The 25,493-nt window shown below is 41.4% G+C and overlaps 1 protein-coding gene across 3 annotated transcripts in view; it reads right to left on the reverse strand.

Moving 5' to 3' along the window:
* Positions 1-488: 488 nt before the first annotated feature.
* The window catches only part of pot1 (protection of telomeres 1 homolog), a 47,960-nt gene continuing 22,955 nt past the window's right edge, over positions 489-25,493 (reverse strand). For 2 of the 3 annotated variants that reach the window (XM_058646218.1, XM_058646220.1), the window contains 10 exons: positions 12,767-12,951; positions 11,875-11,954; positions 11,096-11,122; positions 9,488-9,644; positions 8,882-9,090; positions 8,677-8,812; positions 7,346-7,428; positions 6,096-6,190; positions 5,683-5,788; positions 4,942-5,237 (listed from right to left, as the gene is read on the reverse strand). In XM_058646218.1, coding sequence (XP_058502201.1) covers positions 5,104-5,237; positions 5,683-5,788; positions 6,096-6,190; positions 7,346-7,428; positions 8,677-8,812; positions 8,882-9,090; positions 9,488-9,644; positions 11,096-11,122; positions 11,875-11,954; positions 12,767-12,951 — 1,212 coding nt within the window. In that variant the 3' untranslated portion in view covers positions 4,942-5,103. Of the gene's footprint in view, positions 622-4,941; positions 5,238-5,682; positions 5,789-6,095; positions 6,191-7,345; positions 7,429-8,676; positions 8,813-8,881; positions 9,091-9,487; positions 9,645-11,095; positions 11,123-11,874; positions 11,955-12,766; positions 12,952-25,493 lie in introns of those variants that run through there. The other variant, XM_058646219.1, reaches the window with a different exon arrangement.

Below are 25,493 nucleotides of genomic sequence, written 5' to 3' on the forward strand. Positions count from 1 at the left end.
CAGCACCGGCGTCACCGCGGACTTACAGAAGAGCAGCAGCTGGCTGACCAGGTGGAGGATGTCCAACGCTTTCCTGGGAACACTGGCTTCCATGTACGTGCTGAGGATGTTGCAGATGTTCTCCGGGATGATGCAGAAGCCGTAGAGGATGGCCAACACCACCACGGCGCAGTTCATCTGGCTCTCGAGCTGGATCTGCTTCTTGCTGCCACGGACGCAGGAGCGCTCAGCGCGGCGGATCTTGCGAGCCGTGAGCAGCGAGCTGCAGATGGTGAACAGCGTCGGGAGGCAGAAGTAGCAGCCGAAGTACCACCAGAGTCGAGCGCCGTCGTACGTGAGGCCCAGGATGTACAGAGTGTCCGGGAGCTCGGTGGAGATTCGGACCACGCAGCGCTCGCACGGCGTCACGTCGGGCGGGTCGCCGTCCTCGGTCACCAGCTGACGTATGAGCAGCTCGGGTAGCGCGAGCAGCAAAGCGCCCAACCATATGACGGCGAGCTTGGCCGTGGTGGACGCCCAGTTCTCGATCATCTCATAATACATCTGCACGTTGGAGGCGGCCCGGAACCGATCGATGCACAGAGCGCACAGTGTGAAGGTCGTGACCCCAAGAGACGCCACCTGGGAACAAAAGCAAACTCTGGTTACACTTGAAAATATATCAACACCAGGGGGAAAATGTGCCAAAATGCAACAACTTTTTTACAACTTTATTTCTAGAGCACATTTAAAAACAACCATGGTTGACCAAAGTGCTTTACAGATTTAAAGGCACTGCAACATAAAAGGTACATCAATAAAAATAGAAATAAAACAGTAAAAAAAGTGACATAATAGAATTGTGGTAAAAACTACATAGAAGTGTCTGGGTTGACTATTTGTATCCTGGGGTGAAGGCCAAGGAGAAGAGGTGGGTCTTTAAAAGCTACACAACAACTTCTAAATGGCACCTTTAATAGCTTGTTACTGTATGAAATATGTACACACTAAATGTCACAGAGGTCATGTAGTTCCTCGTCTGATAAGTAGCTCAGACGAGCAGGGGGCACAAACACTAGCATGTCCAAATGTGAACACGTCATAGAAATTGCAGCCATGGTGTTGTCACATGATTCTGAACGCCTCCACTTTCCTGGTATTGGATTTGACTAAATTTCAGGATGTTTCACAGGAATAAGTCAAGTCTAAGTAACTGAGGACCAGAGGTGACCGAGCCTTTGCGGTGGAAGTCCCTCAGCTTTGGAACAGCCTGCCCTGGTTCACCAGATGTGCCCACACTCTGAGATTTGTACATCTTCTTTAAAAACCTATTTATAGAGCTAGACTCAGTTGCTTAGTGTTGTGTAACCTCAGTTGTGTTAAACATGCTTTATAAATACATAACTTAAGACTTAACATGTGCTCTGAGACGTTCACCTGTGGTTGGCTGAAAAAAAAAATTCATCTCAATTCATTCTGCAACATCAAATATTGCAGCTTGATGTTTGAGAAACCAACTGTGCACACAATGATTGTGCTACTCAGCGATGAAATGTCACAAAACAATACTTTACTTCAGTATTTTTGGGAGGTTTTTGCACTAAAAACTAAAAACGTCACTTTTCTTTTACTATATTTCCTAAACTAGGGAAATCACTGAGAGAGAGCAAACTTCCTTCAAGGCCACAGTTTCACCACTGGTGTTTCCTGCAGCTTCGTGTTCACATTCTCAACAATATGAAGGATAAATTATCATAATATTTACAGTCCTGACATTTTTAATTAACTTTATTGCATCTATACCTTGAGACAATCTTGCCTTGAGTAAAAGAGCAGAAACTATAAATCTTATCAAGCATAAAATGTAATCTCATCACATGATCTCCCTCTGAGCTGAATGCACTCAGACCTGTTTTCCACACGTCACACGAGGTCCTCTCACCTCCAGGTACGGGACGATCCTGCAGGAGAACTCTCCCAGCAGCCAGTTCTTCGTCAGCTCGTGAAACACCACGAGCGGCAGACAGAAGAAGATGATGACGAAATCCCAGAGCGCGAGGTTGGCCAGCAGCGAGTTGGAGATGCTCCTCATGTAGTAGTTGTGACACACGATGCACATGACCGACACGTTCCCGATGATGCCCACAGTGAAGATGATGATGGCGAGGATCATGACCGCGTACGCGCCGTAGGACTCTGCGGTGACCGGGAAGAACGGGTTCTTCATCTGCTTGCGTCTGGTGCGCGTGTTTCCCGGCACGAACGGCGTGGGATCGGAGAAGTCCGGCAGAGAATATTCCTCCTCATAGTCGCTGGTGTTGACAGCGAATTGCGCCTGTGCCATGGCCGTTGGCAGAGGCTGTGACGCGGACGCGGCTCCTTCCTGCAGCGGCTCACTGCGCTTCAGTCTGTTGGGTCTTTGTCGCTGGTTGTCCGCGGGGATGCAGGCGGACCCATGTGGGGTTTGGTGAGGAACCTCTCCAGGAATGCACCCTCCTCTCCGCGGCTCTGTGCGTAAGGCTTCCCCTGCGGATACATGTCGTGTGCGCTCGGCGTTACTTTTACGCACAGCGCGGCGGGGAATCTCTGCCACGAGCAGCTTAGACGACAACCGCTTAACAGTTTCCACCCACGGGGCTTGCGTGTTCACGCCGCGCGTCCCCACACTGTCCTCTCCACTATCCGTGCGCCATTCCCGGCTCTGCGCATTCCTTTCAGCGGCGGAGGACTCGTAATGAGGACTGAAAGTCGTCTTTGTTTTCTGCCAGTCGAGTTGACTCGCGACGGCCTCGCTACACAGCCACAAACACAGTAACGTCACGGGTGGAGTTGGCATAGTGTTGTTCCGTCTAACCCGTGAGATAAAACCGAGTGACCCTAAATGAACAGTCCATGTCTGACCTCTCCACAATATCCTTTACAGGCAGTCCAGTTTGCCTCCGCGCAAACAACTTTCACCAGGTCTTTGATCGCGTAAAACTAGCGAACATGTCGGGTTCAGGTGGGTCCTGGGGCGGCTCCAGTCTGGAGGCATCACCGAAGAGATAAAACAAGCAGATGTTCAGAGGGTTGAGCTGGATCTCAGGCGAGGCGCTGTCCACCTCCGTCAGAGAAAGTGTGCGCTCATCAAGCCACACTTGAACGCTCAAAGGCCTCGGCTAAGCAATGATCTGACCGAAGGAGACGCGGATCATCCGAGAGACATGGGAGGATCCGAGGGAGGGAGCGGGAGGGAGGAGGAGGAGAAGGAGGAGGAGGAGGGCTGGTAGAGGAAGAGGCCAGTCATCTGTCAAGCTTATTCTGATCCGATAATAAATTGTAGAAATAACATCAACTACAACCTGAAAGATCCACTGCAGCAAAAATGACGTTTTGGGGGTTTAATGTGTAAAATGTTTTTAATTGAAACGTTAAAAATGTGAGCGTGAAAGATTTCTCCAGATCTCTGTGTGCTCAACAGGAGAAAAAATAAACAACAACCCTTTTTTAAGGTTTTGACCTCAAAATCATACATGTATAGTACTGCCTTTAAATAACCTAAGTGAGTTTCCTTTACTACAGAAGTTCTAGTTTTAGTTCCTGCATGACATGTTTTATTCCCATGCTGTACATAAACACAGGAAAAGTGATTTTACACTTTGACATCACTGCTTACATTTATCTCATTAAACAAAAACCTTAAAATGAACATCCAGCTTGTCAGAAAAAGTTAAAATAGTTAAAACAAACAAACAAAAAACAGTTCATTATAAGTGAAGAATGACTTCACTTACATCTCTGGACAACAGTAAATAAAAGGTGTCTCTTTCCTCCCTTGAACAGAGGGAATGTTCAAATCACTATTCTTTCACAACCAGTGAAACGTCAGTGTAAAGAGAGACATTTAGCAGTCTTGTCTGCCATCTAGTGCACAGTCTGATTACGACATCATCCCTCTCCTAATGCTCTCACATCACAAAAATAAAACATAAAAGACATTCAAATTTAACAGTGTCAATCACTTCAGAGGAGTGTCTGTCATTTGCCATCACTTGGGGTCACTGGGTTATACATATTTTGTCCACCAGTATCTGCCATTTAACCCTCTTATGACCATAATTAGGCCGTCTGGAATTATTTTGATTTTATGGCTTATTCAACATTACTGTGTGTTTTGACTGTGCAATAACAGTTTAGAGGAACAAAAGGCAAAACGAGGGCTTTGTATTTTTCAAGTTTATAACAAAATAGCAACTCTGACATGAACAAATAATTTCACATTTACAATTTGTTGTCAGTCCTGGACTTTTAGTTTTCAAGTTTCTGCCTGTTTTTATTTTGTGTGGTACTCCCTAGCAGTGTTACTCAACCCTGGTCTTGGGGACCCACTGCCTTGCCATGTTTTAGATGTTTCCCTGCTCCAACACATCTAACTCAAATAAACGGGTCCATTACCAAGCTTTTGCAGAGCTTGGTGATGAGCTACTTGAATCAGGTGTGTATATGGGCGCAAAGCTCTATTTCTCTGCTTTCCGGTAGTTTTTGAATGTTCTAGTTATCACAAATGGGCTAGGAGTTACGGTAAAGAGAAGGACGCATGCCAAATCATGTCGGCAACAACATGATAGTCATAAGAGGGACACCTTATGCCAATTCACGACAAGTCCTGGCACAAAGGAATGAACATCTGGTCACTTTGGGAGACTTGATTAAGGAAATAAGTGAACATTTAGTACAAGTCTTAGTATTTTGTACCCGGTTAAGCAATAACACACTGTCTTTCAGTTGCTCAGCAGATGGCAGTACAGCTCCATCAATGTGGATCAGTTCAGGCATGTTAGTTCTTGAAATTATTCGAGCTTGTACAGAAAGCATTATCTTGCTTCCGGATACAGCTTCAACTGCAAAAATCATCGTATCAGCTTCAGGCAGAGCTATTATTGGGAAGGAGAGTTAGGGAGAATCTCTCATTTTTTATTTAAAAAAAAAAGTATAGGTGCAACAGGTAATAAAATTGTTGCAGTATTAATTTATTCACAGTTATTTTGTCTTACACAATAAATAAGCACACACACACACAATAAAGGTAGATTTATGTGTGTGTCCTATACAGGACACTGGTTTACCACAGTGGCATCAGTTGCTTCAGGCAGGCTCAGACTGGGTGGAGGAGGCTCTGGTGGCGGTGGTGTGGCAGATCTGGTAGCAGGTTTGATTCAGTCCTTCATCGTCCTCTCCAAGATACGCAGTCAGACACACGTTGAGCCATGGACGCTTCCCTGAGGACAATTACAGAAGAGCGAGCAAGCAAACACACAATTTAAATAGCTTACCACACACACACACACACACACACACACACACACACACACACACACACACACACACACACACACACACACACACACACACACACACACACACACACACACACACACACACACACACACACACACACACACACACACACACACACACACACACACACACACACACACACACACACACACACACGTCAGCTCCAGCTCAACACAAAGTGGCAGCCCACCATGATGTCACCAACTGGTTTATGAACTTAACTTGTAGCCAAGAAGAAATTCTGCAGCTGTAAACAACTCTTGTGTAACAAATAACCTGGCTTTACAATTGTCAGACACTTCTGCTGCTGGGCTTTTATGTGGGTTTTACACTTACAATCCACATGTGATTGTTTTAGTGCAATACCTGCGCTGCCTCCTGGTGGACAGAGGGCATCCATAGTTTGTTGGATGCGTCTCTGAGCCTCCTGATCGACTGCTGCGTCCTCAGCTGACACGCCGAAGAACAGCTCCTGATGACGGATGCCAAACAAAGAAAACAGACAACCAACAAGAGTTGGGTGTTAATTAAAATGAAATAAGACTGATTTAGAATGCAGCTTTTTCTGTCTGGTGCCCACATTGCAGGAACTCATCAGCATTTATTCCTCCTTTGCTTCTTCTTTTCATTCAAGTTGATGCAACTCAACACACTGCAGACAATATGGTAATATGGTAATATTTTTTGATAAACGTTCAAACAGAGGACACGTTTTTTTTCTTCTCATCTCGATCCACTTCAGAGCGAAGCAGGGACGTTTGATGTAATGTGAAACTCACAGCGTCTCTCCACAGAAAGACGTCCAGCGTGCCGGTGGCGTCCTGCAGCTCGAGCTTCATCAGCAGGATGAACTGCAGCAGCTGGACACCAAGAGCTGCAGACCAGAAAACCACAGACATTAACGATGTGTGATTTGTTTTCCGGGGAAAAAGCCGCAGCGACAACAGACCTCACATCAGCTGGGAGCTGTCGGGAACCTTTACAAACCTGCTGAATAGGGGAAAAAGTAAAAGGACACAAACTGAGTCCCTCACATTTGTGTCTTGGATCCTGCAGATACTTAATGAGCTGTGTCTGTTAAACTTAATCCTTCAGACACAGAATGTTAATGTCTCGGGCTTGCACTCAACAAGCATTTTTATTGTCTATTAACCACAGGAGACACAAACTGTCCAACACAATTTACCATGACGTCTTACTGTACATTTGCTGTTGATGAATTAATCAAAAACATCAGTTGAAAACACAACAGTGACATATGAGTTTAAATGTGGGGCACCAATCATATCATTTATTACATTCAAGAAAAATGGGAGCTTGAGGCCAATGTGATAATGACAGAGTGAAGAGTGGGAGAAAAGCCTCTTAAGTAGTCATACGATTACAAAGAGTCGAGGTTGGGGAGAGAATTTGATTGGAAGATTAAGGAAAGGTATTTTAGAACATCGGGAGTGTCTTTGCCATTATGCTGAAGGGGTTGTGGGATGATCGGTGATCGCACACATATTTTATGGGATTGTCCAAAACTACAGACATTTTTGGATACGATTAAAAGGGAAATAAAAGTTATTTTAAATGTTGAGTTGCCTTTAAAACCCACAGTAGTATATATTTGGATGTGTTCCACAAGGATTACTTTATAGTGATAATTTACATGTATCCAAAGAGTTCTGGACTAATAGGTTTAAACGGGTGCACTTGATGGAAGAACTGACTGCACAACTACAACTGAAAAAGCAAATGTTTCTGCAGAGATGGACACCAGTGACCCCTATATCTGGCCGAATAGACAATAACACACATCACCATCTACTTTTATTCATTTATATTAGTATTAGTATTATTCTCTCCCACTGCTTCCTCACTTGTTTTCTTTCTGGCTTGGGTGAACACTAGGCAAAGTCAAATGAGCTCTGTTGTCCGTTGTCAAGGAATCATAAAAATAAAAAAATTGGGCTGCTTCTGGGTGTCCTACAACTCCACGCTTTCCTGCTAAAAGCCCAGAGGTTCAAAGCAGACTTTGTCTCACCTTCTGCAATGACCTTCTCATCGATCACCTCCGCTCCGTCAGCGCGCGGCTCCCTCACTGCCGCCTCAGAACACTGCTTACACCTGAAGCGCAGAAAACCAAAGAGCGCGTGAATGACGCTTCAACGGCTCAGCATTTGTATCGGCAGTCATCTCCGTAGGATGTGATTTAGCGCTTACAAATCAAAAGAATACACAGAAAAATAATCACCATAATAGTCACTGTAGCAAACCTACACATAGAGAATATGTTTGAGTGCCAACTTTAACTATTTCCTCTGCAGAGAAGAGTTCTTTGTCACTATCTGACAAATCCACAATGACCTAAGTTGACATGACTTTCATAGGAAATGTGAGACATAGTACGGCTTCAATGAAACATGATCTACTGTTAGTAAAAGTGGATTTGGGCACAGTTTAAATTCACCTGTTAAATGAGCCTAAAACTATTGTCTTACACTTTTTCTTGGTTTATATACTGGGGCATGAATGTACACGCCTATTAAATATTTATACTATTACCAGATATTATTTTGAATTATGAATCATTTGTAAAAGCAGGTCCTATTTAAAACCCGTCTACCAGCATCTGAGACACAACATCAGATACACCAGACAAATCCGGAACAAACATTTACAGTAAGCTTTTTTTCTCTCTCTCTTTAATGGGATGCAAAAATGTTTTGATGTGTTTTCATCAGCGCGAGCAGACCTGATGGTGGTGTAGATGTATAAAAAGCCTGTCCTCGGCTGATAACCGTCTCTGTTGGAAGCTTATTTGCTTCTCTCACTACAACTGTGGACTCCACATTTCAGGTTTGAACATCCTGCCTCAGTGGCTGATCTACTGAGACAACATACATTAGCCCATCTGCTCAATCCAAATATAAACTTATCTCACAGACGTCAGTACCACGTGTTTTGTGAGCTGCTGTCGTGAAGCACTTAGTGTTATGTTTTTTTTTTTTGAGAAGTTACCATATTTAGATGAGGTGGGGGTGGATCTTATGTTGTGCTGTTCGACTACAGATCCACCAACATCAATCAGAGAGTGCCCAGGTGCCAATAGACACATTTTCAACTCTTGGGAGATAATTCTGTGAAGCTTTTATTTACTGTATTGCTTAAAATCCTCTTCACAAGCCGATTGTAACCAATTAATTAATGCATTGCAAACCCTGATGGTCATTCAAGAGATTACAACCCACTATCAGTCATAATCAGTAAGACTGAGCAGAAAACCAGTTAGATGACTGACATAGCTTCTTGCTCATCATTTGTTTACTCGTGAAAAACCAATAAAACATTGTTTTCATGAAGTTGGTCTCTGACCCGTAGTATCGCTTCCTGCCCCTGAAGAGGAACGGTGCAGACAGGTCAAGCAGAGCCAGGTGGCTGTCTGACGATCTCACAGGGACGACGTTCTGGTAACCAGCCGCCAGGCGACGCGTTTCCTCCAGCGTTGAACCTGCAAAACACAACAAAGTCACCAGCTGTCTGACATGGATAGCAGCCCTCATACATGTTTATATTTTACCCATGAGGAAGACAAGCTCTTTGGTTTTCCCCTCACTCATGAGCTGGGTGGACAAGTGAATGCTCAAAGCTCGGTTTGGGGACCCTGAAGAATCTCTGGGGACATTCACACGCCCAGAGAACAACCACGGTGGAGGAGCACAGGAGCCAGAGTCCCTGCATGCCTCAGAAAACAGACCTGCAACCAGTTCATCATCTGGGACGTCCAGCCTGCCAGTGTGAGTTGAGATTTCACAACCAGAGAGAAATCAGATATTTGACTTCATGACCCAGAGAGACATTTATTATTCTTCCTCCACGGACAAAAATATACAGTTGAATCTAAGAGGTCACAAGGCTGAGAGTAAACAAGCACAGAATGAATCATTTGTCTCCATGTTTATAGTCATGGTGAAACTGTATTTGCATTCACAAAAATTCTGCAGAATTGTGTTTAACTTCAGGGTTTTGTTGCTCTGAATATAAACACTGACTGCCATGTGTTTACAGCACATGTAAATGTGTTTAAACCAGTTTAAAACCACTTATTATAATGGCTGCATGTGCAAATTAAGAGTAACACTGTGACATTAGCTGACTTGGTGTGTGTGTCTTCATGTGAGCTTACAGGGACAAACACTTGCTACAGTAGAGTTTCAGAGCCTGGTGGAGTCTTCGAGGCTTGTAGGATCTCAACTGGACTCTGACGTGGTGAATCTGACCTGGGTCGCATCGCTTTACCTCGGACAGCTTCACAGGGCGAATGTCGTGATCACAGCTCCTCTCTGACCACAACGACATACAATAAAGACAGACACACAGACAATTCACTTAACTGCTCATAAACTTAAAATATATACAGTATATACACACACACATATACATATATATATATATATATATATATATATATATGTATGTATATATATATACGTATATATACACACATACATATACATACATATATATACATAGTGCTTAACAAATGAATTAGACCACCACCCAAAGCCACAGCCAGCTGCCCTAAATTAACCTTGCCCTTAATTATTAGTAATTATCAAAATAATTTTTTATGCTTCTGTAATGATTAATACACCAGTACGTACAAGCACTTTCACCAAAATGATATTTTTAATGCTAAAATATAATTATTATTGATATCCATTATGTTCAAGTTCACGGATTCACAAAACCCCACAGAAAAAAATAGCACATTTCTTGATTAAGATGGCAAATTATAGTTATTTACTTTCCTGAAGAGAATAATTAGTTTCAGCAGTTGAATGTTAGGCTTGATTAATTTCTCACTTCTTAGAGAAGTGAGCCGTCTCAAATTTTGGTATAAAAAGGTGAACTCAGTTTGTTATTTGCCAAATAAATAACAATAACATTTTCAGTTAAATGGGGTTCATCTACTTTAGTGTTGTACATTACATACATTTTAAATTGGCAAACCAAGTGTCAATCAAAAAAATTGAGAAAGAACTAGATTTCTGCACCTCCTCCAGATTCTATTTACAGCCCTGGGGAAATCAGGCATGTGATTGGAGACTGACCAATGTTCTGTGCCACCAAGCAGCAGCAGTATGTGGGGGAAAAAAAAGTAATTATTCCACAACTGATAACAATTGCATACACTGCAAAGCAATCTAAAAGAGGATAAAGAGTCTAAAAGAGAGCCAGACACATGAACACAACAAAACACGTGTCATTATCGGTGGAGCTTCTCAGAGATGGAGAGATGCCCCGGGTCGTTTGTTGAGTATGAAGCATTTGTGTCTGTCCATTTTAAATTGGATGGGAGGGAGCATCCATCCCAAAACATTAGAGTTCAATTGTTCTGCAGAGTTATAATTGTAATTTTGTCTGTTGTGCCACCATTTTCGTTTTTTGTATTTGGTTGTTTTTTTTTCTCAGAAGTAGCTGATGTTTAAGATTAAACTTGATTAGTGTTCCTGGAATAAGGCATATTTAAAATTTCCTGACACTGAACCACATTTCATCAGTTTTAACCAAACGTTCCTGCATTCCTGGAAATCCAAAAGTCACAGAGAAACAAAACTTAGTAGCAGGAAGCACACAGATAAAATATAAGTGCAGTTTACAACCAGTGCATTAAAGTACACAGACTATTGACGAGTCTGCAGAGTAGGTGGTGACTTCAAATATAAATCTGAGGCAAGAGAAAAAGACATTAAGTGATACTTGGGGAGAGCTGCGGTGCCGTGTTTCATACCTGTGCTGGTATCCGCTGTGTCCTCATCTGAAAACACAAACAGAGACTATCAAGGACTGAACCAGACAGAGACTTACAAATCAATGGCAATAGTAGCACGGGCCATTAATTAAACTGAGTTATGTTATAAACAGATCCCACCAAGAGCTGAGGGGTATAAAAACAGGGTATGTAATCCAACAAAAGTTATACTTTACTGCATCTTCACCCACACTGCAGTCACAGTAAATTAAGTTTCTGTATTCTGAAGCAGCGCTTTCTACTATTGCTTTGCCATTGGGACATACAGTATAGTATGTTTTGTATAAAGATACTCTTGCTGACTCTGGCATCTTACATTTGAAGTAGTTTTAAAAAGATCACCTTAAGGAAACTGTGCCCTAAATGTTGCGTCCACTCCGAGTTAAACAAGGCACATTAGGCCTGCAGGACTGAACACAGAGCTTTTCTTCTAGCGTGGGTGAGTTTTTAAAGCTGCAGCCGTTTGTCCCTCAGGTCATGGTCAAACTTTGGACTGCGTTGCATCCCCAGTGAAGCGTGGGCTTTTAGAAGACTCAGCTAATGGAGACAGTTCCCTGCAGATTCAGAACAGCCATCCTTTATTCCACCCATCTAACCACCCATGCATCCATCAGTGGAGAGACTATTGTGATTGAGAAGTAAGAACTTTCTTTATATCTGCTGCTGGCAAAGATGTTTTTCTTTTCATCAAATACTTGCAGACGTTTGTTACCATGGCAGTGTGCTGTCATTTCTCTTCTGACAAAATTGTTTCATACCCAGATACTCTGGTGGTGTGCTCCAGACCTCCAACAGCTCTGAGTCGCTCAGTGCGTCCTCTGCGAACATCTCAAGGGATCTATAGTACGTGAAGAAAAGGAGCTCATGTCATAGCAGCACCACACATTCTGCACATAAACACAGTTAACCGTCTATTTAAATGTCACTTACAAAAGACCAAAGCTTGTGTCAAGTTAAGTTGGTCTTAAACAGGGATTTAATCATGAATTATTATGTATTTTTACTCGAACCCCTGAAACATACTGCTCAACATTTTTAAACTTGCACATTTAAATCTACATATAATGTTCAAGAATAGCTGCATTCACTTTATTCCCATAAATAGCCATCCCCAGGTTGTAAAAAGAAGTCAAGTCTATGAGGAAAATTAAGCTATTTCTCACTCGATTTATAATGTCAGTTAACAGTTTCATGTCATCTACGGTACAGCATGATGTCCATTTTGCAAATTAGGGACCCATTTAGACTGACACAGACAATAAAGCATGGCATGTACTGTATATGGGCCTGTACATCCAACAAAAAGGCTGTACCATAGCATAGTTCCAAAGCTCAGTAGTTTTCTACTGCAACTTTATTTCTAATAAGGCAAATTGGTAACTTTAAATTGACCGTAGTGTGAGAGTGAATGGTTGTTTGTCTCTATGTGGCCATGTGATGGACTGGCGACCTGTCCAGGGTGTGAGCCTGCCTTTCGCCCTATGTCAGCTGGGAATGGCACAGCGCCCCCCTGCAGCCCTCATGTGGAGGATAAAGCGGTAGAAGATCAGTGAGTGAGTGAGTGAGTGAGTGAGTGAGTGAGTGAGTGAGTGAGTGAGTGAGTGAACTTTATTTCTAGACTTGGTATGAGTTCCCCGTCTCTTCCTGTACCTCTTCAGCTCCTGCACGTCTGGGCTGTTTTCTGGAAGAACCCGGATCCCCCTGCCATATGCTGTCCCACCGTGAAGGTGAAAGGCCAGGTGATCCACCTCTACTGACTGGCTGCTGGTGAGGCCAGGTACTTTACTGGAACCCGGAATCGCTCGCAAGTTGTAGATTCTCAGAAAGTCTCCAGGCTGACGTGACAAGAGAGAGAAAAGAATAGAAGTATCGACAGAGATAAAAACCTATCTTGGAGTACAAATTACATGAAAAAAAAACAAAACAAAACTTAATGGCAAAAACAGGTTAAAGCTCATGCAGTGCATTTACAACATAATGGAGTGCACAAACAAACAGCTTTTCAACAACCGGAAGGACAAAGCTCTCTCATCCAGTCTACACAGCTGCCATGCAAGGTGCCAGCAGCCTTCAGCAACAACATGTGGCTCAGCGTCAAAGCTCACAGATCCTGACGTGGCCCACATTAATCGCAGGTTGGACCTCTAACCCTGCGATTAATGGAGCACCTGCTCTGCTCCATCAGCCACAGCTGCATCGGCACTCAGACAAAACAGATACGTTTTGCATTTGGCTCAGAGTTTTTCCACTGAGGGAATAGTTGAAATGTTAGAAAATAATTCTGATTTAGTGCGACATTCTACATTGTGCATGTGATTCAGCGAGTATCTGAAAGGCAGAGAGAGAAATCTTGATGTACTGTATAAAAATCTGAATTCATTTTACAACAACAACCATATCCGTCAGAACCAACAGTAAGACCATTTTTCTCCCTGGTCCACTTAATTGACACGGAATATCCAAAAGCTCCATCACACTGAACAAGTCCTGATATTTTCTTGCTCACTCAGTCAGCATCATAAGGATTTGTGAATCAGCAGATGGCGATGTTGTGCCAAACTTACCCCGATTCAGAAGCTGCTCAAAGAACTTGTTCAGGGGGTTTGTCATTTCTGTTTCCCCCCCCCTCTGTAAGCTTGGTCACGACAAGCCTGCAGTCAACAGGAATCTGTTCTCCCTCTCCTCCTTAGAAAACGTTTCATCGATCAAGTGTCAGACAGATATACTCTGTGTAAAGGCTTCAGTGACTCGACTAAACAGTTTTATACGTTAGGGTTCAGTTAACATGAGACCCAGATAAACATGTATAAAAGGATGTTTAACTGCATTATGTCTTGGAAGGAGAAGAATGTCACAGGAAGTGAATTCTCGACAAAAGATGTGGCCTTTTTAAAATCCATTTCTCCGAGTGGAACTTGAGTTCATGTTGAGGTGGATTAGTAGCTAATCTCCTGAGGCCTCTGCTCCTCTTGAAGTCCACATAAAGAGATGAAGCGGTAGGAATAGAGAGCCGCCAGCACTCCAGTGAAAGCTTTTTATGATCTGGAATTATCCATTTATCTAGAATAATTCCCACATAACACAATGTTACCTTGAATGACAGAAAGGAGAGGAGAAGTTCTGCTATTTATGAGGGTTTTGAAGTGTGGAAAAAGAAGAAGAAAGAAATATTGTCTGGATTGACACTTTACAACTTCAACCCAACGTTAATGTTGAGTGCTCAGTGTTAGTGTCAGTGCTGGATGTGTAAAATGAATCTCAAATCTTAAAAAACTATATCAGTTTAAATGATTCAGCACGAGTGAAGCAACAGAAGAGCATCACAGATGGGCAGTCATCAACCTCATGTGACTTGTAAGTGTGATAATTAAGGAATAACATGTCAAAATGTGTTCAAACTTGAGCTTTGGAAAAAGTGACATCCCATCAATATTACTTGCCTTCCATTAAATTATTGCATTGCATACAAGGAGAGAAGAAACACTGTGTTTCCGTTCAGTTCCCTTCATCTTTAGCAGCACTATGTACATGTGGAAAAATCTGTAATCTGTAATTCTCACTGATGCAGGGAGCACACACTATGAGAACAATGTGTTTGTTTGCAGAATGGCAGACTGTGCCTCGATTTATTTTGTCTCTCGAGAGCTGAATGTTTAGTGGAATAAGACGGGAGAAATCAACTGTAAGCTCTCGTGTGTCTGGCTGTTTCCTCTGAGCTACATGAGAGTTTAGCTGGATTTACCACTGTTTGTGTTTGGATACCCAGGTGGACAGAAAACTGAGAGAGTGACTAATGCTGGAAGAGTGGAGGAAAACACCAGAGGGCAGCGGCGTTGGTTCTGGCCAGGTGTGATTACAGTGAGCAGACATTCAGCTGTGAGACATAGCACAAGGTTTAGACCAGAACATGACTCACCTAACCACAGGACCAAGACCCCATAGGTCCAAAATTACAGTTGCTCCCTGAATAGATTTTTGTAAATGAGGTATAGTCCTTATAACACACCTTATTTCCACTTGCTATTTGCATAACAACAACCAGGAGGACTGATTTATTTATTTTTTTCCTATGTTATTCATGCTTACACCTTGTAAAAAAAAAAGATGTGCAGTCTATAAAAGTTTTGCTAGAAGTACATCCTCTGCTGGAGACAGACTAAAACCAAACTGTCGTGGCTTAGTGAGAGAAAATCCCTGCACCAATGGTAGAAAGAGTGGGACCAGAAGTTGTTAACCTGGTTTCTAGACTTCTGAATCCCTGTTCACATCTCAGTCAGTCAAATAGAATATAGAATATATTTAATTGTCATTGCAAAGTACAACGGAATTGAGGTTTAGTGTTAAGCTTAATCAGCCAATCAGAGGCTCCTGAGTGTTTCTGGTTACCAAGAAAAATCGTAGAAATAGGAGGAAAAACTAAAACGACAAACAAAATATCAGTAGGACTGGACAATGTGGCGGGAAAAATGTACCAACATTGAAAATCATCTAATAAATGTCAGACAATCAAACAGATTTTTGCTCTTAAGTAAAAATTGTAGAATCTTGTAAACAAAAAAACAACAAACACTAAAATATTACCCAGTCCCATGTGAAACATGTCTGACACTGTAGCATGTTTCACCTCAAAGAGAATTATCTCTGGTGATGGCAGCGACATTTATTTATTTATTTGTTTTTTATTTGGTCAGAGTAACGTGATTTTTGCCAGTCATTCTGATTTTGTACCTGAATTAGAACAGGTCGGTTTAAGATTAAGGGCTACGAGGCGCTGACTGTCTTGTATTTTGTCACTTTAGCTCATGGACTATGCATTATATATACTTTTCGCTGCTGGTGGCAATTTTCTCAAAGCTCACCCTTAGAGTCTCAGATGTCAGTGTGCCCTTTGATGTATCAGCAGGTGGCCGAAAATTGTGTTATTCAGTCAGTCAGTCAGCCCTATCTCAGCTGCAACTGGTTCAAATGCACAAGCAGGTCTGCACACCGAGACTGGCCTCTCTTCACTGGTTATTAGGTTAAGTCAAATAAAGAAAAAACACACACACATTAATGTGCTTTTAAATTTTTTTGGGTAGGGTGACAGAAATGTGAGACACGGATTAGCACAGCTTTTCCTTTGCGAGGAGGGAAAAAGCTCAGAATATCACTTCATGTACTGTAGCTTTCATTAGCAACCAACAGCAGGAGGATCCATGATGTTTCAGCTGACCTATCAGATCATTCAGCTGAAACAACTCTGGGTATAATGTCACATTATGACCATCAGCATAGGCAGGGGGCATTCAGGGACTGTAGGGACAGGCTCAAAGAGCTGCAGCAAGACATGGCTCCCTGAAGCTTCTGCAACAAAAAAAATAAAGAAGGAAAAATAAAACAATTTTTAAAGAGACTAGGGGAGCAGAGTGGAGTAGCCTGTGGCCGCCTCTGTAAGTACCTGACCTGTATGACAACTAAACACTCTACCGTCCAGCCACTGCCCGATAGCCAAGACATTGCCATCTCATGGTATTAGTGCTGCTCGTCTGCTCAGTAAAAAGAGATTCCTTAAATTTCCAAAGATTACTCTGGTTGCTTCCAGGGCTCCTTGTCGAGCCGAGGCTCGATAAGCTTGTGCCCTCACGGAGGAGAAGAAACATTCATTTCACAGTGACATCTTTATGGAGCAGCAGCAAGTGGACTTTAAAAGGCAGAGATACAGCCGACTCCACAACAGAGCTTTTTTGTACTGGTGCAAGCAAACGTGACGTGGCTGAAATACACATTATATAAAATTAAAACCTTGACATTAGGTAAACAATGAGCACACCAGCTAAGTTTAGTAACTGAATAACCAGCAGATAACTTGATTTTCTGATACAACATTAGGGATGGGCTTTAATTAACAAATGAAGGCTCTCCAAAGTAAACAGTTCCTGCTAGTTTCACTCACCGGGCTCCACAACTTCATATCTGCTCAAGGTGGCGCTCAAATGAATGAGGGAAACTCAGGCGGAACTTACCTGGCCGAAGAAGAGGGAGTTTACAGCGGCATAATGGCAGAGAAAGCTAGGTTAAAAGATGCTCCATCCACGTCCAATTCTCTATGTTGTGAATAAATAGAGAAATCCTGCACTTTTAACCTTTCATGGACGTTTTGTTTTCTTCAGTTAGACAGATATCTCACTTCTATACAACAGTGCACTTTTTGTCTGGTAAATTCAAAGAACTGTGAGCAAAGAATTACCTAAATTTATTTTAGCCGATTAAAAAAGTGTCTTCATTTATCCAGGATGTATTGGTGCACCTCACCTTAATACAAATGCACTGACTACATGATCATTTAAGCAAAATGTTAGTCATGTGGCCTTTGCACTGTGATAAGAATTCACCGTTTGTTTTCCCTACAGCTTATATGAGGTGGTGTGCCCCTGCCATAAACTGCTCTGTAAAACAAAGCAAGTTTTAAGTGATAGTTCATGTCATTTGAAGTGTGAAGCGCTTCCATTAAATGAAAACGTGACTGATTTTAACAATCCTTTGTTTACCGAGGTGACACAAACAAAGCAAAAGAAGCAGCAGTAAACCGGCAGCTCCCGTGAAAACACTTTGGTTTGGCAGAGTGAGCGATTTATAAACTTTTCCAGAAAGAAAGAAGATAGCGTGTGTCTGAAGGTCTTGTGTGAGAAGTAGGAGAAGGGAGTGCACATCTAACTGTTAAATGTACAATTGTGGGGCCTTATATAAAATTAAATGCACAGTTCTCTGTGTGTGTTTGAGGTTGATGTTCTGACGGTCGCTTTGGGAGATCAAAGTTTAATTAAATTAAATTAAATGAAACTCTTTGGGAGATTAAGTTTATGGACATGATGGTGTCAAGTTGCCACTTCTCCTCAGAAGAGAGGAGAAGCATCAAGGGAGTTATTCCCAAAGAAAAACAAAAACTGAGATGTATTGCTGTGTCAAGTGAGGATGTCCAAATAGGATCATTAGGAAATTAGGATCAGCTATCCTGCTCTATTAATATTGACATACGCGACAAAAAAAACACTCAACATGACTTAACCACTAGTTTGTTTGCTGTTAATGGAAGAGTTTTCAGTGGTTCTGTGTGTTGAGTTGTTTTTTGTTTTTCCTTGTATATCTCTTCATGAATAATAGAAGAAGGTTTGACATGGTCCTCCAGGCTGCTGTGGAGTCAGGTGGCCGCTGGAGAAATCCAGGCCTTTCAGCAGCAGGGTTAATTATTCAACCTGTCAAATAGACATCGACCATTGCGTTCTACGTGAACGTAACATTCATTTACCTCTTTAAAAGGTTAATAATGAGCCGGGAGAACAAAGACTCAGAAATATGCAGGAAAATAAAGGCTTTCTTTTAAACTCTGTCTCACAGATGTGACATTACACCCCTTTCTCTTGCACACAGAGATAAATCTGTCCAAAGCCATATCATCAAAATAAATGATCTGTACGTAAGAATGAGCCAGACGAGAGCTGTGTAATGAAGCATCAGTGTGAATGTGGATCTGAACTCTCTCGTCGTTTGAGTGATGCTCTGTTGCCTCCTCAAACGCCAGGAGAATCGGCGTTTCAGCTGAGGTCTGTGGTTTTCTGGGGGAAAATGTGAGCCCGCAGGCCGATATGAGGTTTTATTTTCTTCAAAGCTATGTTCACTAAACAGGAAATAGTGTGGGAGTAAAGCGCATGCCGCAGAGCGAGGCACCCTCTTTTAAAAAAGGGAAAAAAAAGAAATCAATGACATGAAAATGTGCACTTAGATGACTGCAAGTGCTAATAAATGAGATAATGAGCAGAAGCATTCAGAGCTGGACGGAGACTGAGGAGATCATGAGGATCGTAATAATTATGGCTCAATTTTTGTTTAATTATATTTCAGAATGTGGCCATTAAAGAAAGGAATCTGTACTGGATTATAGCAACTAAATCACAGCCTGCCCTCTGGACATGGAGACCAAGTCCTCACATAATTCAATCATTATCCAAGGAGGAGGATTTCATTTAGTGCTTTTCTAGACTTAACAAGAACACTTGCTGCCGGCGGCAAAATGGGACTCAAGTGTTTTGCCTAATTCAGCATTATATCAAGTCATGTTTTATCTGGTGTCAGATACTGACAAATGACACTGGTCATTTGTGGTAAACATTATAGTGGAGCATTAAAAGAGGAACTTTAAAACTTTACTTTTATACAAATCATTGAATGAGGATTCTCATTGCAGGTCACACTTTTCTCTCTCAATTGGACTCATTTGCCAGGCTAACTATATATAATATCATCTAAAGTTGAAATTCATATTGGACCATGTACATAATGTACAGAATGTGTACAATATTACACCAAATAAAAGTAGCTTCATTCCAAATAAAGGCATGAACCAGTCAGAACCCGACATGGATATTGTAGAAAGAGTGCCAGAGTGACATTTAGGTCACATGGATCGTAGCGGACCTCAAATGTGGAAAAGTTCTGCCATTTGACTTCACAGAATATGTAGCAAAATAAATACAATTGATCTACTGCTACTCAACAATACAAACATAAACCTAAACATGGGCAACTACAGTCAGATTTAAGCTCAAGATGCAGAAATTGCTGGGAAAAAAAGTACCTAAAGTTTCTAAAGGTGGATAAGTGTAGACCAATGTTCATGACAAAAGTAAACAAAGAAAAGTTAGTTCAATGACGGCTCTTCAACTTTTGGAGCTGTAACAAACTTATACTTGGATTGATATTGATTATTTAATTAAAAAGGAGCCTTGGGCAATTTTCTTGTGTTAGTAAAACACAGACTGTGCCCTTGCAGTCAAATAAACATGCTAAATATGTTTCCTTCTACATTTAATGGTTTCAAATTCCAATTTATAATTCAGACTTTGCAAGCTGTTGAACACCATAAATATCTGTGCTCACCTCCAGAGGAAAACAGGGACAGAAGCCTAAGAAAACTGCCTGGAGTCGAAATCCACGACCCCACGGGAACAGAACTCACACAGTTCATATGTCAGCACAGAACAGTCCACATGTGTGCACTGAGTTCATTTTAATGGTTGTGCAGTGAGGCCGTCTACATAGTCCGCATGGATCCTCGAGGGAAAAGGGCGGACAAGAATCTGCTTCAACTTTGAAGAAGGTAAACCTGCTTTAATAGGTTTTTACTAGATGCAGCCAACATTGCTCTTTGCTTTACAGCTGTTGGTATTCGTAAAGTTGCATGGTAAAGTTGCTGATAAAACCCCAACATTAAACAGGTAGCCGTTTTTTTATGATCTGGTTAATGGCTTCTCATGGAAAACAATGGATGAGCCATACTAAACAAAGCAGTTGAGGTTTTTATGTTGAGGCTGGTGAGTGAATTTCTGTGAAATTGAAACCTGTGATACAATGCGTCGTGTAAAAACTATGAAAGAAACACTGCTCATGTTCATAGAGAACAACAGAATATTCTCCTACTGTTTCTGCAGACGATGTTGGTGCAGGAGCGAGAGACCGACAGCTGCATGTGCTTTGATTAAGTTTGCATGATATCTTTCCTTTCTTGAGCAAGTACCATTCAAATAAGTGTTTTATCATGGGTCTTAAGTGTTCACTGAAAGAATCAATGTTGAAGGAGGCAACACATAGACCCGCCCTCCCTCCCCTTCTCTCTCCTCTTTATTCTCTTGTTCTCAGCTTCTCTTTTCATCATAATGGGCTCCTTTCTCTCCTAATGGTCTTCTTCTCACAGAAACACCTCATTCGATTTCGCACAATATCACTGATGCATCACCAGAGGAGCCTGGTAATTGGGGGAAGTATTCCCATTCAAAGTCTTCTTTAGTGGAATCTCACACAGTGTATGTCACACTGTGTGAATGAGGAGAATTGACAGATGTCAGAAAAAGCCCATTTGAAGTGACACTTCATCCATGATGCATCATTCCAAGATCGAAGGGGCCAATCACACAGATTCATCACTTAGGGATGGGTACTGTTAGTATTTTACTGATACCAACTCTGACAGCTACTGCTCCTCGACACTCATCAATAGTCTTATTGATGCTTCATGAAAGTACGGTAGACATAAAAGAAGTGAAAAGATTTAACAACGATTTCATTACCGTTTCTTTAAAGTGTAACAAAAGCTCTAAAAAGTGATAAACTGTGTATTGAGTAAATCGCTACACATTTAACCATAGCGAGTGTTCCCTTCTGTAAAAAACTATGAGCTGAGAGGCTGCACCAAGGTCAGTGTGGTCCTGTTAGGAGCAGCAGAAACGACTGCAATAAAATACACTGCACTGCCACATATTTATAGACTTTTGTTTTTCATGGGGTCGTCTGTGTTTTGCTAAATTTAGCACAGCGAGTGCTTGTCCACCACGGTGACTGGAGAGTGAACTACTCAGCAGCTTCATCATCATTAGGATATACTGTAGTCGCAAATCAGAAAACACTAAAAAAGTTTGAATAAATGTTACATAAATATCAATAGTTACCACTGTTTGTATAAATATTTCAGTACCAACCAATAAGATCCTGGAGCCAACTCAGTAACAGTATTCGATACTGAGCATAGCTGCAAATGTGTCAATTGTTTTCCTATGGTATGGCATACATAGAAAAGTTCAAATATTTTCAATCTCTTAGCGCTGTGGATGGCTGTTGAAAGTGGCCATTGAAGTTCCAAAGATTAAGTTAAGTTCTAAATGTGCCTTGTTTGTTTCACGAAACGTGTGAAAGTGCCAACAGTGTAGCAGCTCAGACTCTGAACCCTCAGTGATCCTCCATCCACTATTTTTATTTTATTTTTACAATAATGGCCAGCTCATGATAAAATGTGTCTTACTTGTTTGAAGGTGAAAAACAATGGCCATACTAGCAAGCAAAACATATTCATATCAGAGCTCCTAAGCCCAAAACAGGGCGTTTGGGAAAGCTCAATTCATTTCATGCAGTATTTAAACCAGTGACCGCCAGATGATCTCATTCAACATTTAACTGCAATCTCATTACTTTGATGGTTGTTTTAAGTAAAATAATGCATCACTGAAGTGTATTTGGTTTCAGGTGGTTTGTGTAATAAAGCGACTCGGTCTGATTACGTCGAGCTCTGTTATGCCCCCAGGGTTAAGGGCAGATGTGGGGAATGGCAAAATAGACACTGCTTGGCCTCACAGACTCGATGTTTAACTGAGTCTGTAACAACAAGGGACAGACGATTGCTTCATACAGACAATTAATGACGAGAAACTAACTGCATTCAGACAAAAAATGTTTGGTAAATGAAGCACATACTGCAAACTTCACTGATGAATTATATATATATATATATCTTTATAAAATAAACTGAAATCCTTCCAATATTTGTCTTTCTGGCTTTGTGGATTTATGAGCTGGGCTGTAAACAAACAAAACACAGACAGCACACACAAATCTTAAATGCACTAGACAATGAATTTAGATCATTCAAATAGAGGCCTCATTCACCACACCAGTCTTGTTTTATGGTATGTTTATCCAAACTCGATCTATATGTTTTAAGTTGTGAGGTATTCATCTACATAATTCTCATATTTCCTCCTATGCAGAGCTATGAATGTGACACCAATCAACAGCACAGTCTGTATTCAGCCAAGAACACTGATGTGTGATAAGGTCGGTTAATGAATTGTACAATAATACATTTATATCATATCTTTGGTTAAAAATGCTGAAACTGATTTGATTCACTGATAAATATACATACTAATGAACAGGATATTTCAGTGCTTTCAGTTGCTTATTTTAAATGATCATTTTATGGTCTTAATAACTGTCAATTTGAACAGTAATAGTGATGCCAATCGTATATTTTATATTGGTCCCATAAGCTCTGCTTTCCCTTTGTTTTATGATGACTCAATTTATCACACAAAGGCTGCATTATCCCTTAACCAAAACACTGCAAATAACTGCGCCCACACAGTCTCTCAGCATCTACCTGTTTATCTTATACACAAACTACTGCTGCACACAGTGACGCAAACGGAAACACCCGTCTGCTTCCCCCTTTAAGACTACAAAGTTGTAGGTGAGAGCATCTTATATTTCTGCATTTAAAATGCTTTCTGACAAACGGAAACGCCCCAAGAGCATCGACTGAGCACTTGTGCTGCCGAGGCTCTAAGGTTTTCAAGATTTAAAGGGCGTTTTAAACTTTCAGTCACCTTAGAATCAACATCATAATCAACAATTTATCTACAAGAACAAATAGAAAATGTGCCAGAAATATCTTCTTCTGGCAGAGGTATGGTGGCCCTCCACTCAACACTACTTGGTCAATGCACATTTATCTTCAAACAAGAACACATCCTGTGTGCAAAGTCATGCAGTGGCTGAGGCAAAGTGAGATCAGCTCTGCACCAGGAGGTCGGGGAATCTGGTCTCCATAGATGTAACTTAGTCCTTCCTTCTGTTAAACCAGACTTTTATGTGATTATTACAAGGTGGACATCCTTGTAGGGAAACACTAAAAAGGACAAATGAACTCCCAGTTTCCTGTCAGCTCTCCTCTGTCTGTACAGCTCCACAGGTCACTCTGTACAGATTACTTTGGAAAAAAGACCTCAGGGTGCTCAGACACCAGGAAAAAGTAAGAAAAACACATGTTCTCACTAAAAACGGGCCTGCCAAAGGGCATCAGTACACTACAAAAAAATATTAAAATTGAATGTCCCTTTGGGAGAAAACTGAATCTAAAACAATTAAAAAAGTCTTGTCATTTGTAGACAATTTATGATAGACAGATTTTCCAACTGGAGACTTGTGTTTTGGTCTGACGTTTATGCCAAAATCATACTTTTACAACCACATTTATTATTTACTTGAGATATCTTTATCTAATGCTAAAATTAGTTTCATAATAGAACACATGTTGATGTAAAAATACAGAACAAAGTGTGATCCCGAGGAATCATAATCCATATAATCTGGACCCACAGGAGATTTTACCATTAGCACTCTAAATATCCCCGATTGTTTTCATACTGATCTACATATGAATTATTTGAAAATTCAGGAAAATGTTAAAAGAAAACGCCTCTGTTTGGATTCAGGTTAATGGCTTCTTACTTGGGGTTATGCACCAGCCTCCCTCCAAGTTTAGAGAAATTCTGTTCAGTAGTTTTTACATGAACGACAGAAAAACTAAAGAAAAACATACATCTCTGATAACATAACCTCCTTGGTGGAGGCAAAAATAGAGCAAACCAGGAAATTAGCCAATACCTTGGAACAGCAGCATGTGTGTGTGTGTGTGTGTGTGTTTCGTCTTGTAATTCAATGTGACTTTGCAACCTGCAGAGCGCAATTATTTCTCAGAGACCTGATTAGAGAAGACCGTGCTCTCTCAATGCCCTTTCTTACACAAGAAAAAACTGTAGAAAAAGACTTTGACTCATGTCTGATCATTCAATCCAACAGCTGAGCAAATTACATGCAGCGTCTCACACACACTGTAAATACACTGTATATCTACGCACAATGTTTCTATATACAACATATACTCAAGTGCCCGTACAACTCCTCAGCTATCTTGCTATGACGAACTATCATACAAACACCAGTGAACTGACAATTGCAGCAATCAGGGTCGAGGTGCCATCAGCCCATGAGGCATAACTGTACGTAAATATGTAAATTATTCATTTCAAATTTACTCATCACTTCCCCTTTAGTCCCCCTGACAACGGCTGGTCCTGACAAGGTCACTGTTTATACCAATAAAAGGTCCGGACTTGATAAAACAACACACTGCCTCACAGCTGAATGCTCTTGAGCCCCTGTCTGCATCACAGATAAGAACATCTGAGAAGCAGAGGATCAAAGCTGCAGTTTCACTTCCCCAAGCTAGAGTGAGAGAGTGATAGCGAGAGAACAAGACAGGGGGAGAGAGAGGGAGGGAGAGAGAGAGAGAGAGAGAGAGAGAGACACCTTTCTTTTACTTCACTGTGATTATGTGTGATACGAGATGAGCCTGAGGTGGCTTTGTTTGGAACAGAGAGTGAAGTAAAAGTTTAAAAAAACGACAGAGGGGAGGAAACCAATGCTGGCCTGCAGAATGAGGACAGCCCGGGTCAAGAGACACTGGATGAGGTTCCTCCTCTTACAACACAGGACTCTGATTAGCCACCCAGTCTGAGGCCGAAAGATGCAGCAAACCTATTAATTACCATCACGTCACATAAAAGATAATGTTCTACTCATTGAGGTACACATAAATCAGACAGTGTTTCATTGCTGTCTACATTAGTCGCACTGCCAATAGCTGCAGAGTACTTTTATCTCCAACCTCAAAGCAATGTTTGCAGAATAAGGAATATGAATATTACCCCGAATTCAATACACATTGAGATAT

This window comes from Solea solea, chromosome 12, assembly GCF_958295425.1.
Source record: "Solea solea chromosome 12, fSolSol10.1, whole genome shotgun sequence".
Lineage (NCBI taxonomy): Eukaryota > Metazoa > Chordata > Actinopteri > Pleuronectiformes > Soleidae > Solea > Solea solea.